The sequence below is a fragment of the Entelurus aequoreus genome, linkage group LG22 (assembly GCF_033978785.1).
Source record: "Entelurus aequoreus isolate RoL-2023_Sb linkage group LG22, RoL_Eaeq_v1.1, whole genome shotgun sequence".
Lineage (NCBI taxonomy): Eukaryota > Metazoa > Chordata > Actinopteri > Syngnathiformes > Syngnathidae > Entelurus > Entelurus aequoreus.
This window is the reverse complement of record NC_084752.1, coordinates 4,611,458-4,627,864: the sequence shown is the minus strand read 5'-3', so window position 1 is coordinate 4,627,864 and position 16,407 is coordinate 4,611,458. Positions and strand designations below refer to the sequence as shown.

General features: G+C 38.9%; 1 protein-coding gene across 7 annotated transcripts in view; it reads left to right on the top strand.

The window, feature by feature from the left end:
• Positions 1-16,407, top strand: part of rnf150a (ring finger protein 150a) — a 106,046-nt gene that overhangs the window by 69,850 nt on the left and 19,789 nt on the right. For 6 of the 7 annotated variants that reach the window (XM_062032322.1, XM_062032320.1, XM_062032316.1 and 3 more), the window contains one exon: positions 6,908-7,569. In XM_062032322.1, coding sequence (XP_061888306.1) covers positions 7,110-7,569 — 460 coding nt within the window. In that variant the 5' untranslated portion in view covers positions 6,908-7,109. Of the gene's footprint in view, positions 1-5,666; positions 5,833-6,907; positions 7,570-16,407 lie in introns of those variants that run through there. The other variant, XM_062032319.1, reaches the window with a different exon arrangement.

Genomic DNA, 16,407 nt, shown 5'->3' with positions numbered 1-16,407 from the left:
CTCAAATACAGAGTGGGACAAAATTTAAAAGTGAACAAAGCTGCGGGCCAAGGTTGAACAAATTAACCTTTTAGTAGGGACCCAAACAAGTTTTGCAATGAATATTGAACAAGCAAGGCTTATATAACTTTATAGTGACATGCAAAATCCAGTTTCAAATAATAATAATAATAATTCAAAAATATCAATGGCATATCAAATCCAATCCAATCCAATCCACTTTATTTATATAGCACATTTACACAACAAGAATGTTTCCAAAGTGCTGCACAGCCATGTTAAAAACAATATTAAAAACAATATTAAAAACTATATTAAAAACAATATTAAAAACAATATTATGCTACACCAATGACTGAATAAAAACAAAGAATAAATGAATAGAAAACCAATACAGAGACAATATAAAAAATAAATATGATTAAAAACGATTTTAAAGGGTGAAACCAATTAAAACAGTAAAATAGACATCAAAATTTATAACCCTAACCCTAACCACACAGGACAACAGAGGACAGAAGACCACACAACTCACGTAGTGTTAAAAGCCAAAGAATAAAAGTGGGTCTTTAGACGAGACTTAAAACACTCCACTGTGGGAGCAGTTTGAACATGGAGGGGCAGAGTGTTCCAGAGTTTAGGGCCGACCACAGAGAAGGCCCTGTCTCCCCTGGTTTTAAGTCTCGTCCTGGGCACCACGAGCTGGAGCTGGCTCTCGGACCTCAGAGCGCGCGCAGGAGTGTAAATTTGGATGAGGTCCGAGATATACTGAGGTGCCAGTCCATGTAAAGCTTTAAAAACAAACAGCAAGGATTTAAAATCAATTCTAAAATGAACAGGGAGCCAGTGCAAACTCCGAAGAATTGGGGTTATATGCTCACGTTTCCTGGCCCCTGTTAAAAGTCGTGCTGCCGCGTTCTGGACTAACTGCAACCGGGAGAGAGTTTTTTGGCTAATGCCAGCATAAAGTGCATTGCAGTAGTCTAGGCGACTTGAAATAAAAGCATGCACGACTTGTTCAAAAAGGTTAAAAGATAAAAATGGTTTTACCTTTGCTAAAAGACGAAGATGATAAAAACACGATTTTAAAACGCCATTGACTTGTTTGTCAAATTTAAAATCGCTGTCTATAGTGACGCCAAGGCTGGTGACTTTGGGACGCACATGATTTTGCAATGGTCCCAAGTCAGTGAGGGCCGGACCAAATACAATTTTATTAAAAATTAAATGCCTCTTTTCTATTTGCAGCCTTCTGAGGTAAATATCTAAATAAACTTTTTCCACATGCTAATAATACATTTGAAAATAAAATAACAATAATGAATGAATCAAACATTCAAGCCTTGAAGTAGCAAGAGAAAGTGCATGAATAAAACGTTAATTATTGCTCAGTTTGCTACACTGATTTACTTTAACACTGAATATGAAACAAGCAACGCTTATATAACTTAATAGTGCAAAATCAACTTTCAAAAAACAAACGGAAAAACATCAATGGTATATTTAATAAAATTGAAATAAAAAATTGAATGCCTCTTTTCTTTTTGCAACCTTCTGAGGTAAATATCAACATGAACTTTTTCCACAGGCTAATAAATTTGAACATAAAATAACAATGAATAAATCAACCATTCATGACTTCAAACTGCTCAGTTTGCAACACACTGATCTAATCTGATGTGCCCAAGCCAGATACCTGCCATCTTTTGTGGGATGCTAGTTCATTAATGTCGGGGCTCAGCTGGGCAGGGTTTGGTGGTGGCGGGGGGTGTATATTGTAGCGTCCCGGAAGAGGTATTCTGGGTATTTGTTCTGTTGTGTTTATGTTGTGTTACGGTGCGGATGTTCTCCCGAAATGTGTTTGTCATTCTTGTTTGGTGTGGGTTCACAGTGTGGCGCATATTTGTAACAGTGTTAAAGTTGTTTATACAGTCACCCTCAGTGTGACCTGTATGGCTGTTGATCAAGTATGCCTTGCATTCACTTATGTGTGTGTAGAAGCCGCATATATCATGTGACAGGGGCCGGCACGCTGTTTGTATGGAGGAAAAGCAGACGTGACGACAGGTTGTAGAGGACGCTAAAGGCAGTGCCTTTAAGGCACGCCCCCAATATTGTTGTCCGGGTGGAAATCGGGAGAAATTCAGGATAATGGTTGCCCCGGGAGACTTTTGAGAGGGGCACTGAAAATCGGGAGGGTTGGCAAGTATGAGTATTAGCGGTGAATGCGGTGTTACAGCGGCACCACCGCTGTATAATACCGGCGGGCCAGCTCTAATGTTAATTTGATATTGCCTCAAGGGCCAAATGAAATTACACGGCCAGAGTTTGACACCCATGCCTTAAAGGGACAAGCGGTAGAAAAAATGGATGGATGGACTACATTTTTCAAGATTAAAAAAAAAGGAATATAAAAGTCTACTTCTGAAAGTAAAACCCATTGGATTGATGATTTCGAATGGTTAAAAATAGAAAAGCCGTAAAATTCCATCCATCCATTTTCTACCGCTTGTCCCTTTTTTTGGGGGTCGCGGGGGGTGCTGGAGCCTATCTCAAGCTGCATTCGGGCGGAAGGCGGGGTACACCCTGGACAAGTCGCCACCTCATCACAGGGCCAACACAGATAGACAGACAACATTCACACTCACATTCACACACTAGGGACCATTTAGTGTTGCCATCCATCCATCCATTTTCTACCGCTTGTCCCTTTTTTTGGGGGTCGCGGGGGGTGCTGGAGCCTATCTCAAGCTGCATTCGGGCGGAAGGCGGGGTACACCCTGGACAAGTCGCCACCTCATCGCAGGGCCAACACAGATAGACAGACAACATTCACACTCACATTCACACACTAGGGACCATTTAGTGTTGCCATCCATCCATCCATTTTCTACCGCTTGTCCCTTTTTTTTGGGGTCGCGATGTGCTGGAGCCTATCTCAAGCTGCATTCGGGCGGAAGGCGGGGTACACCCTGGACAAGTTGCCACCTCATCGCAGGGCCAACACAGATTGACAGACAACATTCACACTCACATTCACACACTAGGGACCATTTAGTGTTGCCATCCATCCATCCACCCATTTTCTACCGCTTGTCCCTTTTTTGGGGGGTCCCGGGGGGTGCTGGAGCCTATCTCAAGCTGCATTCGGGCGGAAGGCGGGGTACACCCTGGACAAGTCGCTACCTCATCACAGGGCCAACACAGATAGACAGACAACATTCACACTCACATTCACACACTAGGGCCAATTTAGTGTTGCCATCCATCCATCCACCCATTTTCTACCGCTTGTCCCTTTTTTGGGGGGTCGCGGGGGGTGCTGGAGCCTATCTCAAGCTGCATTCGGGCGGAAGGCGGGGTACACCCTGGACAAGTCGCTACCTCATCACAGGGCCAACACAGATAGACAGACAACATTCACACACTAGGGACCATTTAGTGTTGCCAATCAACCTAAAATTATTGTCTTTATTTGAAGAATTACAGTCCAATGTTTTTGTCTTTTTGTTTATTACATTTTTTTTGTCTTGTTTTTGCATTTGTTAATTTTTTTAATCTTTGTGCAGTGTCTCTTACTTTACTTTTTGTTTGTAGGAAGATGTTGATTGCTCAACCGGTTTGTTTGTACATCGGCATATATATGCTGTTTATGTGTTCAATTAAAAAGTTGAAACTTTTTTTTCTTTTCTTTTTTTTTAAAACTCGTTTTTTATTCTGTTATATACTACTGCTAAAATATTAATGTTAGTGTTTTCCTTGTGAAAAATGATAATGTGCAAAACAACTGCTGTAGCACTTCACCTATGTCAGGGGTGTCCAAAGTGCGGCCTGGAGCCATTGTGTGCCGCACACTGAGTTGTGTTGGCCCGCAGCATATTTTTGGAAAAACAACAACAGTGAAAAAGTAAGATGTAATATAAGCAAAAAAATCACAATGTGTGGAGAAAAAGCTGACATTTTCAAACTAATAATTAATAAAAAATATACTTAGTCACCTATAACACAAAGTTGAGTCTTTAATTTATATAATATCTGCTTTTAGGATTTTTTTTTGTACAAGGGTGTACCCCGCCTTCTGCCCGTGTGCAGCTGGGATAGGCTCCAGCATCCCTCGCGACCCCGTACGGGACAAGTGGTAGAAAATGGATGGATGGATATATCAAAGCCTCTGCCTGCTTTGACTTTTCAGTATGCAGCCTTGGCGGAAAGAGTTTAGACACCTCTGATCTAAAATATTAGAAGCTCTCGAAATTAAGTTAATAGTTAATTAAATAGAACACGAATATAAACTAAATAGAACATAAATATAAACAAGTGTAACTAGTTGGTAAGTCAATTAGAAAATACAAATACTAACTTATGTTTTAATCAATTTGAAAAACTACAACAACAATAATAAACACTGGTAAATTTGTAACTGAACATTAATATTTTCGTACATGCAGACTTTTTGACACACTAGGTTATGCAGGTGACCCTGAAAGGGACAAGCGGTAGAAAAATGGATGGATGGATAATCATATTATTAGTATTCTATTCTTACAGGGGAAACAACAACAGTGAAAACCTAAGAAAAAAGAGCAAGACATGGGAATGTAATGAGAAAAAGCTGAAATGTTCTAATTATCAATAACGATATACTTAGTCCCTATAGCACAGCGCTGACACCAAGTTTAAAAAAAAAAGTATGTAGACTTAGACAAAATTTATTGATCCACAAGGGAAATTGTTCCACACAGTGTCTCAGTTTCATAGGATAGAAAGGGTAAGGATGGAAAGGATAATGCAGGTATTAAGTAGACTAAAAATGTACCATAGTAGCAATACAAAATATAACATATATGTAATATTTACATATTATATATACAGTATATAATATATACTGATATATTATATTATTCGATGAGGTAGCGACTTGTCCAGGGTGTACCCCGCCTTTCGCCCGAATGCAGCTGAGATAGGCTCCAGCACCCCCCGCCACCCCGAAAGGGACAAGCGGTAGAAAATGGATGGATGGATGTAATATTTACATATTATATATACATCCATCCATCCATTTTCTACCGCTTGTCCTTTTCGGGGTCGCGGGGGGTGCTGGAGCCTATCTCAGCTGCATTCGGGCGGAAGGCGGGGTACACCCTGGACAAGTCAGGGCATTATACTGTATATACAGTATATAATATATACTGATATATCATATTATTCGATGAGGTGGCGACTTGTCCAGGGTGTACCCCGCCTTCCGCCCAGGTGCAGCTGAGATAGGCTCCAGCACCCCCCGCGAACCCGAAAGGGACAAGCGGTAGAAAATGGATGGATGAATGGATATTATATTATATTTTTAGATAATACACACAATATATAACAAATCCCAATTCCCATTTACAATATTACAGTATATGTAACAGCTGCAGCAAAAAAAGAAAAGAAAAAAAGGGCAGCATAAAATAGAGTAGATCCAGCAGAAAATATACATTATAAATAGGGATGTCCGATAATGGCTGTTGGAGCCAAAATTCCTTATTTGTTTATATTGTTTTTATTTTTATTTTCTCTAATTGATTGTTGGGTTCAGCATGTTTAATTTCCTTTTCGGCAGAGTGCTCCGCCCACTTCCTGTTAGGAACCAGGAAGGGTTGACAGGGAGGTGACTGTTGCTATGGTGCGGTTACTATGGTAGCCTCTTTAAATTGGGTTCAGGTGTGAGCATGGAAGGGCGATTGGAGGACAAACAGTTTTCGACCGTGGTCGTGGTTGTGGTCGTGTTCGTGTTTGTAACGTGACGTGTCGTGTCTTGCCGTGACATTGCTGTGACAATGTGCCATTAAGGTTAGCATACTTTATGTTATATAACTTACATTTGATTTAATTTAGATAGCTGGAATAAACGGATTGTCATATCCAAACACAGTTCTACAGTACTGGACATTCTATCATTTACACGCGTCAAACTGGTCAACACAGTTGCCCTCGGTACCAGCCCAAAGGTAAGGGCTGTACAATGGCTTTTTGCCGATATCCGATATTCCGATATTGTCCAACTCTTAATTACCGATACCGATATCAACCGATACCGATATATACAGTCGTGGAATTAACACATTATTATGCCTATATTGGACAACCAGGTATGGTGAAGATAAGGTCCTTTTTAAAAAAAAAAAAAAAAAGTAAAAACATTTTCTTGAATAAAAAAGAAAGTACAACAATATAAAAACAGTTACATAGAAACTAGTAATTAATGAAAATGAGTCAAATTAACTGTTAAAGGTTAGTACTATTAGTGGCCCAGCAGCACGCACAATCATGTGTGCTTACGGACTGTATCCCTTGCAGACTGTATTGATATATATTGATATATAATGTAGAAAGCAGAATATTAATAACAAAGAAACAACCCTTTTGTGTGAATGAGTGTAAATGGGGGAGGGAGGTTTTTTGGGTTAGTGCACTAATTGTAAGTGTATTTTGTGTTTTTTATGTTGATTTCATTTTAAAAAATTAAAAAACGATACCGATAATAAAAAAACGATACCGATATTTTCCGATATTACATTTTAAAGCATTTTCCGGCCGATAATATCGTCAAGCCGATATTATCGGACATCTCTAATTATAAACATTTAGTATGTTTCCAGCATTTTTTAATTTTTTTTTACAAAATAAAAAAAATATTAAAATGGCCCCCGCATACTTTGACTTATCAGTATATGTTTGGACACTCGTGATTTATTTGTTTAAACATAATTTAAAATAAAACAATAATCAGACCGGCATAATTACATTTTACTAAAGAGAACCTGATATTTTTAATGCTAATTTTAAGATATTCAAACATTTATTCGACAAACATTTAATGTTGTATCCAGCACGTAATGATAGAAACATGTGTTTTTATTTTTAGTACCGCAGCTTCCTGTCCTCGCCTTCTGAGCCCTTTTGGCCACGCCCAGATCCCACGGCCAGCCAATCGTGGAGCAGCGTGCGACTGCGCGGAACCAACAACAGTGTGGTGCTGATGATATGTAGCGGAGTTCCAGCGCCGTGAGAGGGGTCTCCTCCCTCCTCTCGGACCCTCCATGCGGGTCTAAAGTTCCGTCTCCAGGATGGCGCCGTCCGTCACCCGACTCTGCCGCAGTGTGGCTTTCTCCACCTGGCTGGTGTCCTCCCTGTGCTCCGTGCACCTGTTGTGTTTGGACTTCACCGTGGCCGAGAAGGAGGAGTGGTACACGGCCTTCGTCAACATGACCTACCTGGACCCGGTCACCTCGCACGTCCGCACCGAGAGGACCGAGTGCGGCCGCTACGGCGAGCATTCGCCTAAACGTGAAGCCAGGGGGCTGGTCGCGGTGCCGTCTCTCCCGCAAGAACGACAGATGTGCGACCCGGCCGCTCGCTTCCCACCGGTGACTCGAACCGCCGCCGCCTGGGTAGCTCTGGTGGCGGCGGGGAACTGTACTTATCGCGAGAAAATCCGTAACGCGGCCGGCCTGAACGCCTCGGCTGTGGTGGTGTACAATGTGGGCTCCAGCGGCACCAACGACACCATCACCATGCCCCACTCAGGTAAGACCACTTTTTTTATTTTTATGTTTATATATTTTTTATTTTATTTTGCTGCCTTGCTTTGTTTCCATCATTTTTTTCTTTCAAAACTTGTATTTATAATATTCAACATTTTACATACAATCAAAGAAATAGTAATAATCAAAACAAGTACAGAAACAGTACAAAACAGCGCCAGGGGGTTGTAAACTCAATAAAGCAACTAAAGAAGAATGCGATATATATATATATATATATATATATATATATATATATATATATATATATATATATATATATATATATATATATATATATATATATATATATATATATATATATATATATATATATACACTACCGTTCAAAAGTTTGGGGTCACCCAAACAATTTAGTGGAATAGCCTTCATTTCTAAGAACAAGAATAGACTGTCGAGTTTCAGATGAAAATTCTCTTTTTCTGGCCATTTTGAGCGTTTAATTGACCCCACAAATGTGATGCTCCAGAAACTCAATCTGCTCAACGGAAGGTCAGTTTTGTAGCTTCTGTAACGAGCTAAACTGTTTTCAGATGTGTGAACATGATTGCACAAGGGTTTTCTAATCATCAATTAGCCTTCTGAGCCAATGAGCAAACACATTGTACCATTAGAACACTGGAGTGATAGTTGCTGGAAATGGGCCTCTATACACCTATGTAGATATTGCACCAAAAAGCAGACATTTGCAGCTAGAATAGTCATTTACCACATTAGCAATGTATAGAGTGTATTTCTTTAAAGTTAAGACTAGTTTAAAGTTATCTTCATTGAAAAGTACAGTGCTTTTCCTTCAAAAATAAGGACATTTCAATGTGACCCCAAACTTTTGAACGGTAGTGTGTATATATATATATATATATGTCTTAATTGGATTATCCAAAAAATAGTGCTCGATACCGTGGTAGCAAAAATCTCCTGATGATTGAGGAAACCCTCATGAAACAGGCCTGTAGAGATGAAATAGTCTTGTGATTTTTTCCCACACATACATATATATATATATATATATATATATATATATATATATATATATATATATATATATATATATATATATATATATATATATATATTCCGAGCGTGATGATGTCACGTTATCGTTGGGAAAATGCATTTTTAGACAATATGATTTGCCTGAGCGGCGAGGAGACACCGAGATTAACAGGTGGTAGAAAATGGCATAGAAAGGACAGATTTTAAAAAGATGTAAACGAGAAAAAAAAACATTTACTAAATAAAAAAACAACAACCTGTAAACAAAAAATACATGCACAGTAAATTTTAAAAAAAATACTGTAATTGGAAAAAAACATAGTGTAAACAAAGAAAATATATAATGAACGAAAACACAAAAAAACTTAACTAATACTACACAGATTTCACTTTAAGCGGGAATTTTTTTGGAACGTAACCCCAGTGTTAAATGACCGAACACTGTCCAGCATTTATTTCGAGGAGTGGACTCCTGCAGTACCTCCTTTGAGCTGCTGCTCCGTTAAACACACCATCAGTAGCTTTTCCTTACTTTCATGGATACATGTCGCTTGGATATAACTTTAACATTCCTGGCTGGCGTTAGACTCATTCTGCTTCAGTACAATGCACACCGGCTGCGATACGCTCATATTGCCTCGCCAAGTTGGCAACCCGCTCGGTGATGTTTTTGATAGTTTATTTCCTTAATTCAATGAATAGCATCTAATTACTTTTCTCAGCACTGTACTTCACACTCACTGTCTTCTTTCCCATGCTTGGAAAAACAACGTTATGTCCGTCTGTAGCTATAAGCTAATGGTAGTGAATAAAACCAGATCTTTTGGCCTTACTGTGACATTTGCTATGCCAACTAATGGCAGGGATTCTTCTAAGTCTAATTTTACTTGCAACTTAAAGCATAACAACTTAGCTGAGCGACAGCTCTTATCTCAAAACACTCTTAAGTTAGGGCACTCTCCAGTTGAGGTACTACTCTATTGCACTTATGTTAATCGACTATTGTATTATGTGTGTATGTACCGTATTTTTCGGACTATAAGTCGCAGTTTTTTTCATAGTTTGGCCGGCGGTGCGACTTATACTCAGGAGCGACTTATGTGTGAAATTATTAACACATTACCGTAAAATATCAAATAATATTATTTAGCTCATTCACGTAAGAGACTAGACGTATAAGATTTCATGGGATTTAGCGATTAGGAGTGACATATTGTTTGGTAAACGTATAGCATGTTCTATATGTTATAGTTATTTGAATGACTCTTACCATAATATGTTACGTTAACATACCAGGCACGTTCTCAGTTGGTTATTTATGCCTCATATAACGTACACTTATTCAGCCTGTTGTTCACTATTCTTTATTTATTTTAAATTGCCTTTCAAATGTCTATTCTTGGTGTTGGCTTTTATCAAATAAATTTCCCCAAAAAATGCGACTTATACTCTAGTGCGACTTACACTACCGTTCAAAAGTTTGGGGTCACATTGAAATGTCCTTATTTTTGAAGGAAAAGCACTGTACTTTTCAATGAAGATAACTTTAAAGAAATACACTCTATACATTGCTAATGTGGTAAATGACTATTCTAGCTGCAAATGTCTGCTTTTTGGTGCAATATCTACATAGGTGTATAGAGGCCCATTTCCAGCAACTATCACTCCAGTGTTCTAATGGTACAATGTGTTTGCTCATTGGCTCAGAAGGCTAATTGATGATTAGAAAACCCTTGTGCAATCATGTTCACACATCTGAAAACAGTTTAGCTCGTTACAGAAGCTACAAAACTGACCTTCCTTTGAGCAGATTGAGTTTCTGGAGCATCACATTTGTGGGGTCAATTAAACGCTCAAAATGGCCAGAAAAAGAGAACTTTCATCTGAAACTCGACAGTCTATTCTTGTTCTTAGAAATGAAGGCTATTCCACAAAATTGTTTGGGTGACCCCAAACTTTTGAACGGTAGTGCATATATGTTTTTTTCCTTCTTTATTATGCATTTTCGGCCGGTGCGACTTATACTCCGGAGCGACTTATACTCCGAAAACTACGGTATGTGTTTATACAGTATATGTATAGATTTATAATATATATGTTTATGTATATATGTACATGAATGTGTGTGTATGTATGTATTAGGGTTGTCCCGATACCAATATTTTGGTACCGGCTGGCGTACCACTATTGGTGCACGTACCACAGTTACAGAAACCCTGGTCTATCCAATGCTGGTGTAGCTTATACAGAGCAGAAAGAGGTGGAAAGTCCATTTTGCAGGCAGTGTAGAAAGCACTAATGTAAAGTGTTTCCTTTTGCTTTCAGCAAAAAACTCATTATGATTTAACTTTAAAGAAATATGCGACTGAAATAAAAATGTCAAAAGGCTTTCAAAGACACAGTGTTCACAGTACCAGATAAATCAACATGAAAGGAGTACTTCCAGCTTCCATCAATGCCAGTCAATCACTTTAATGTTCAGTCCTTCATTTCTCTTCTGAACGACCCTTTAGTTGACTTGTAGTGTTGTCACGATACCTGAATTTCAGTAGTCAATACCGATACCTATGAGTTTCCAGGATTCTCCATACTTATTAGATACCATGATAAACATTTGTTTTAAACTGAACTAGTGTAATTTTGAATTCCCTACACTACTAAAAAATATTTAGGATCACCGTGCTTCTAGATAGATAGATAAATACATAGATAGATAGATAGATAGGTCTTTATTGTCATTGCACAAGTACAACGAAACTTTGTTTTCAGCACAAACCCGTTCAAGATTAGACAAACAAACAGTGTACAGGGTTACAGAACAGGAACGCTGATGGGTCGCCACAAGGCGCCCCGTAAAAGATGGGGGAAAAGGTAAAACGCTGGGGAAGGATGAGTAAAAAAATACAATATAGACTGGGCTCCTAAGGGGGCCCAGTCTGGAGTGGGAAAAAACCTCCACAGCAAAGCACGTATTACATATTACAACGTACATCTCAAGATATCTAGCAACAGAGGGAAGGGAGTGCGGGGTCATGGTGGTAGGCCGCAGCTCTCGGCGCTGACCATCCTTCCATCACCCCTATGGGATTTGCGTCGAGGGCGTTGGGTTGGGGGGGGGTGTACTTTTGTGGATGCATGTTTGTGTGTAAGACTACAGTGTGTCTCTGTTCCACGGCCTTGATCTTGTGCAGCCGATAAGTCCAAAGTCAACAACAAGTGTGTGTCCATGAGAGACAAGAAGGGAGTTTGTTGTGTCTTCGCTACACTGTCCTTCGGCAGAGTCTCGAAGCCAGGGGAACAATCCAAGTTACAATGTTTTGTATGCGAGTGAAAATAAAATTTGCTTTTCACTCTAAATTGTCTATGACTGGTCCTCAAAAATTAAAAATCCTGAGAGGCAGACAGTCCGATGTTATCCAAATCACAAGAGTGTCCACATCATTTTGCATAGAATTTAAATTGCTGTATCAGCTGCCAAGAGGCAACTGCACATTCAAAAAAGAACAGCTGTGTTCTATAACCTAATAAAACAAACAATACGTGCTTATAAATATGGTCATAAATACCAACAATAGTCAACTATTTCACATTCTAAAAAGAACAGCACTTGGCTTGGGGGGCTGGCTGTCCCCTGCTTCTCCCGTGCCTTGTCCTCCGCCGGGTGCATCTGTCCATGACCTGCTGCTGGCCCTGGTCGGGCGGCACATTGACCCCAGCTCTGGGGTTCCTGTCAGTGGCGGCATGGGGCCGGTGGTCCCTTGTTCCCTGGGCACCACACCTGCTTTTTGGGTTGGGCTCTTTGGGTGGCTGGTCCTGTGCTTTGGCTCCCACACACACTGGGAGACAAATATATTGTACATACAAATGCACATACATACTCACATTCACACAATTATACATACATATATACACACACACACACACATTCATTCATTAATACATACATACGCGCACACAAAGGTACTCACGCACATGCATAGGTACTTACACGTTGTTGCTCCTGATTCATCTACACAAGAAACAAACGTACGTTTTGATCAGACATTTGAAGTGTGCGTTTGTGGTCATTGAGCAAAGTTGCAAGGCCGCACATAATTCCCATCCCTGGTAATGATGCGATTTTGCATGAATTGGTTACTGATAGGGATGTCCGATAATATCGGCCTGCCGATATTATCGGCCGATAAATGCGTTAAAATGTAATATCGGAAATTATCGGTATCGTTTTTTTATTATCTGTGTCGGGTTTTTTATTTTTATTTTTATTTTTTTTAATTAAATCAACATAAAAAACACAAGATACACTTACAATTAAAGATTAAGATTAAAGATTAAAGTACCAATGATTGTCACACACACACTAGATGTGGTGAAATTTGTCCTCTGCATTTGTCCCATCCCCTTGGGGAGCAGTGGGCAGCAGCGGCGCCGCGCCCGGGAATCATTTTGGTGATTTAACCCCCAACTCCTACCCTTTGTTGCTGAGTGCCTTAGTGCACCAACCCAAAAAACCTCCCTCCCCCCATTTCTTTCTGTTATCAATATTCTGGTTCCTACATTATATATCAATATATATCAATACAGTCTGCAAGGGATACAGTCCGTAAGCACACATGATTGTGCGTGCTGCTGCTCCACTAATAGTACTAACCTTTAACAGTTAATTTGACTCATTTTCATTAATTACTAGTTTCTATGTAACTGTTTTTATATTGTTTTACTTTCTTTTTTATTCAAGAAAATGTTTTTAATTTAGTTATCTTATTATTATTTTTTTTTTTAAAAGTACCTTATCTTCACCATACATGGTTGTCCAAATTAGGCATAATAATGTGTTAATTCCACGACTGCATATATCGGTTGATATCTGTATCGGTTTATATCGGTATCGGTAATTAAAGAGTTGGACAATATCGGATATCGGCAAAAAGCCATTATCGGACATCCCTAGTTACTGATTATTAGTCTGTTGAGGCTTCCCTTGACCTGTTGATTGTTTTCTTAAAAGTGCCAGCACAAAGCCTTCGGGCATTTATTGACGTGAAAGTGTCTCAAGAAGTTCGTTTTGTCAGCAAAGATGGCACTTTCTTCCACCACCATTTGTGTTTCGACTGCCAACAATTTTTGGGAATGGATGGAGAATACATACAGAATAGTGCTGCTAGGATCCCGATGAGAGTGCGGAAATACGACCATATCACACCAACTCTCAAATCCCTTCACTGGCTTCCTGTTCCACTCAGGATTGAATTCAAAGTCTCCCTACTAACCCACCAGTGCCTCCATGGTAATACCCCCCTCTACCTCAAAGAACGACTCACCCCCATATCCTCCACACGACACATCCGCTCCGGACAGGCTAACCTCCTCCAACCTCAGAGGACAAAGCTACGAACAATGGGAGACCAGGCTTTCTGCTCCGCCGCTTCCAGTCTGTGGAAGGCTCTCCCTGACCACCTGAGGGCACCACAGACTGTGTATGCTTTTAAAAAAGGCTTAAAAACCCTTCTTTTTAAAAAAAGCCTTTTTTTATAGATATATGCATACTAGTTTTAGCTATTTGGATTGTTCTAGTTTTTATTTTTATTTTTTTTAATACACTGTAGCACGGTAGAAAAATGGATGAATGGATGGATTCAGGCTTTGAATACCTTTTTGATTCCTGGGAATCTTCCGTGACTCTTCAGTGTGTTTGGGTTGGATAGCTGTATCCAACGAATCTTGGCACAGCAGAAGAGTTCCAAGTCCGTTATCCAGACCCTCCGTGAATCAAAGAGGTGGGAAAAAGGCAGAGGGGTGATGTCAGTGTTGGCAGAGAGACAATAAAGGCAATAACTGAAAGGCAGGAATGGCTCACCATGTTTGGGACCCGACGTGAGGCTGCTCAAATAAAGAGCGCAAGACTTCTTGGTCCTGAGCCAATACAGCTGGGCTATAAAGGTCCAAAACTCGGTGTTTAACCCTTTCCTTCAGAGACATTCAGATGTTTCTTATAATGCCAATCACACCGATCCCGTCTGGATGACACTGTATTTATTTTTGGTCACAACCGGCTGACTGGCGGCCAGGAGCTAATTGTGTGTCTCCATACACGCTTAGCTTTTTCACTACTAGCACCAGTCCTAGTAGCACATAAATGTTTTTGGTAGCACAGAAAAAATGTAGTCGCAATATGAAATGCCTTAAAATACCACAATTTCATTATTAACACTCAAACAAAGTGTGCACATGTGCACTCCTACATATATAAACACTACTACTGCAATGCTCAGTTAATAGAGAGAACATCCCTAAACGGTGCTAGCACTGTCAATAACACCAGTGCAGGGCTCATATCCCAATATAGTTTGGACCATAAACTAACCTATAATTGGAAATGTCCGTTGACGCAACTAAATAGCTACACCATGTCTTGATTTAAAATTTTTGGGACTGATGGGGATCCCAAATACACCAAAACAGGTACCAAACAAGTAAGAACAGGAGGTTTTGCATAATAAGATCCCACATTTGAGAGGTGTTTTTAGATAATAAAAAAGACAAAGCCTTGAAAATAATATAAGAGAAAAGTCAAATATTATCTCCAATCTTATTAAAAAAAAAACATTTAGCAATGCTTAATTCTATATAATAATTGACATTTTGACAATGGGTGTTTTTATAGGTAAACATTATTATAGGACACATGTGACAAACATCATTTATGTGGCCCATCGAATGACTGGAAATGATGTGCATTAATAAAGTACAATATATTTTCTTCCTAAATGTATTAGTTTTTTTTTCCATTTTGACATTAAAAAGTATATGTACTGCATGAAATTGCATACATTTTTAACTTTATTAGTATCCAATATTGCAACAAATACATACTTTCCAAACAAATTGCTTGTTCAAAATATTTACATATCTACTCGACTCATGATTCCAAAGTAAAGTTATCCATCAAAAATGACAAGTAGATTTTATGGTAAAATACGTTTTTTGTTTGTTTTTTTACAGCATATTATTGTGAATTGAAAAAACTAGCAGTGTTTTTTTCACAGTAAAATTCTGTCAACTGGGTCATTTTTTTTATATGGTGCCTTTTGCGTCCCCAGTATAAATCATGTCATATTTTCTCAAAATATTTACAATTGCTCATTCCATTAGTTTCTTTGTGTATGGTAAATTGTTGTCTATCATAAATACAGTGATATGGGCTTCAAACATTAGAATATATATTTTTTAAAGCTTTTGTTAAAGTTCTATTATGCGATTTTGCCATGTCCCTGGTGCTGTTTATTCAACTTTAATCTAGAAAATAACAAATAAAAACATATATTTTTAATTTTTTTTTGTTATGATATAATTATCATAGACAAGCTCTCTTTAGTCATATGGTGTATATTATCAAAATCGTAAAAAGAATTACAAAAAAATAAGGTTCTATGTCTGTCCCTGTGGTCGCTGTCCACTCTGTTAAGTTGCGTTACTGTCCCTTTAAGAAAACAACCACATTTGTCAGTGACATCATTCTCATCAGGTAACATCACACCAGTGGCGGGAAACTCAACTCTGGTAAGCTGTGTGGTTTTTTAGCTCTCTTACTATCTGATGTTGATGTTTTTATGAAGTGAATTTAATGTGGTTGAACATAATGTGTCCACTCTGTTAGGCCTAAATAATAAGGAGATCAATCAAATTGAAATTTTTCAAAACATGTTTGTGTGAAATTATAGATTTCTTATCAATTATTCAAGTCCATGCTAGCTGTTATGTTAACACAGGCAGGCTGAAGGCTAACTTTAGCTCAAAATGTCCACCGTGTTAGTGTCCACCGTGT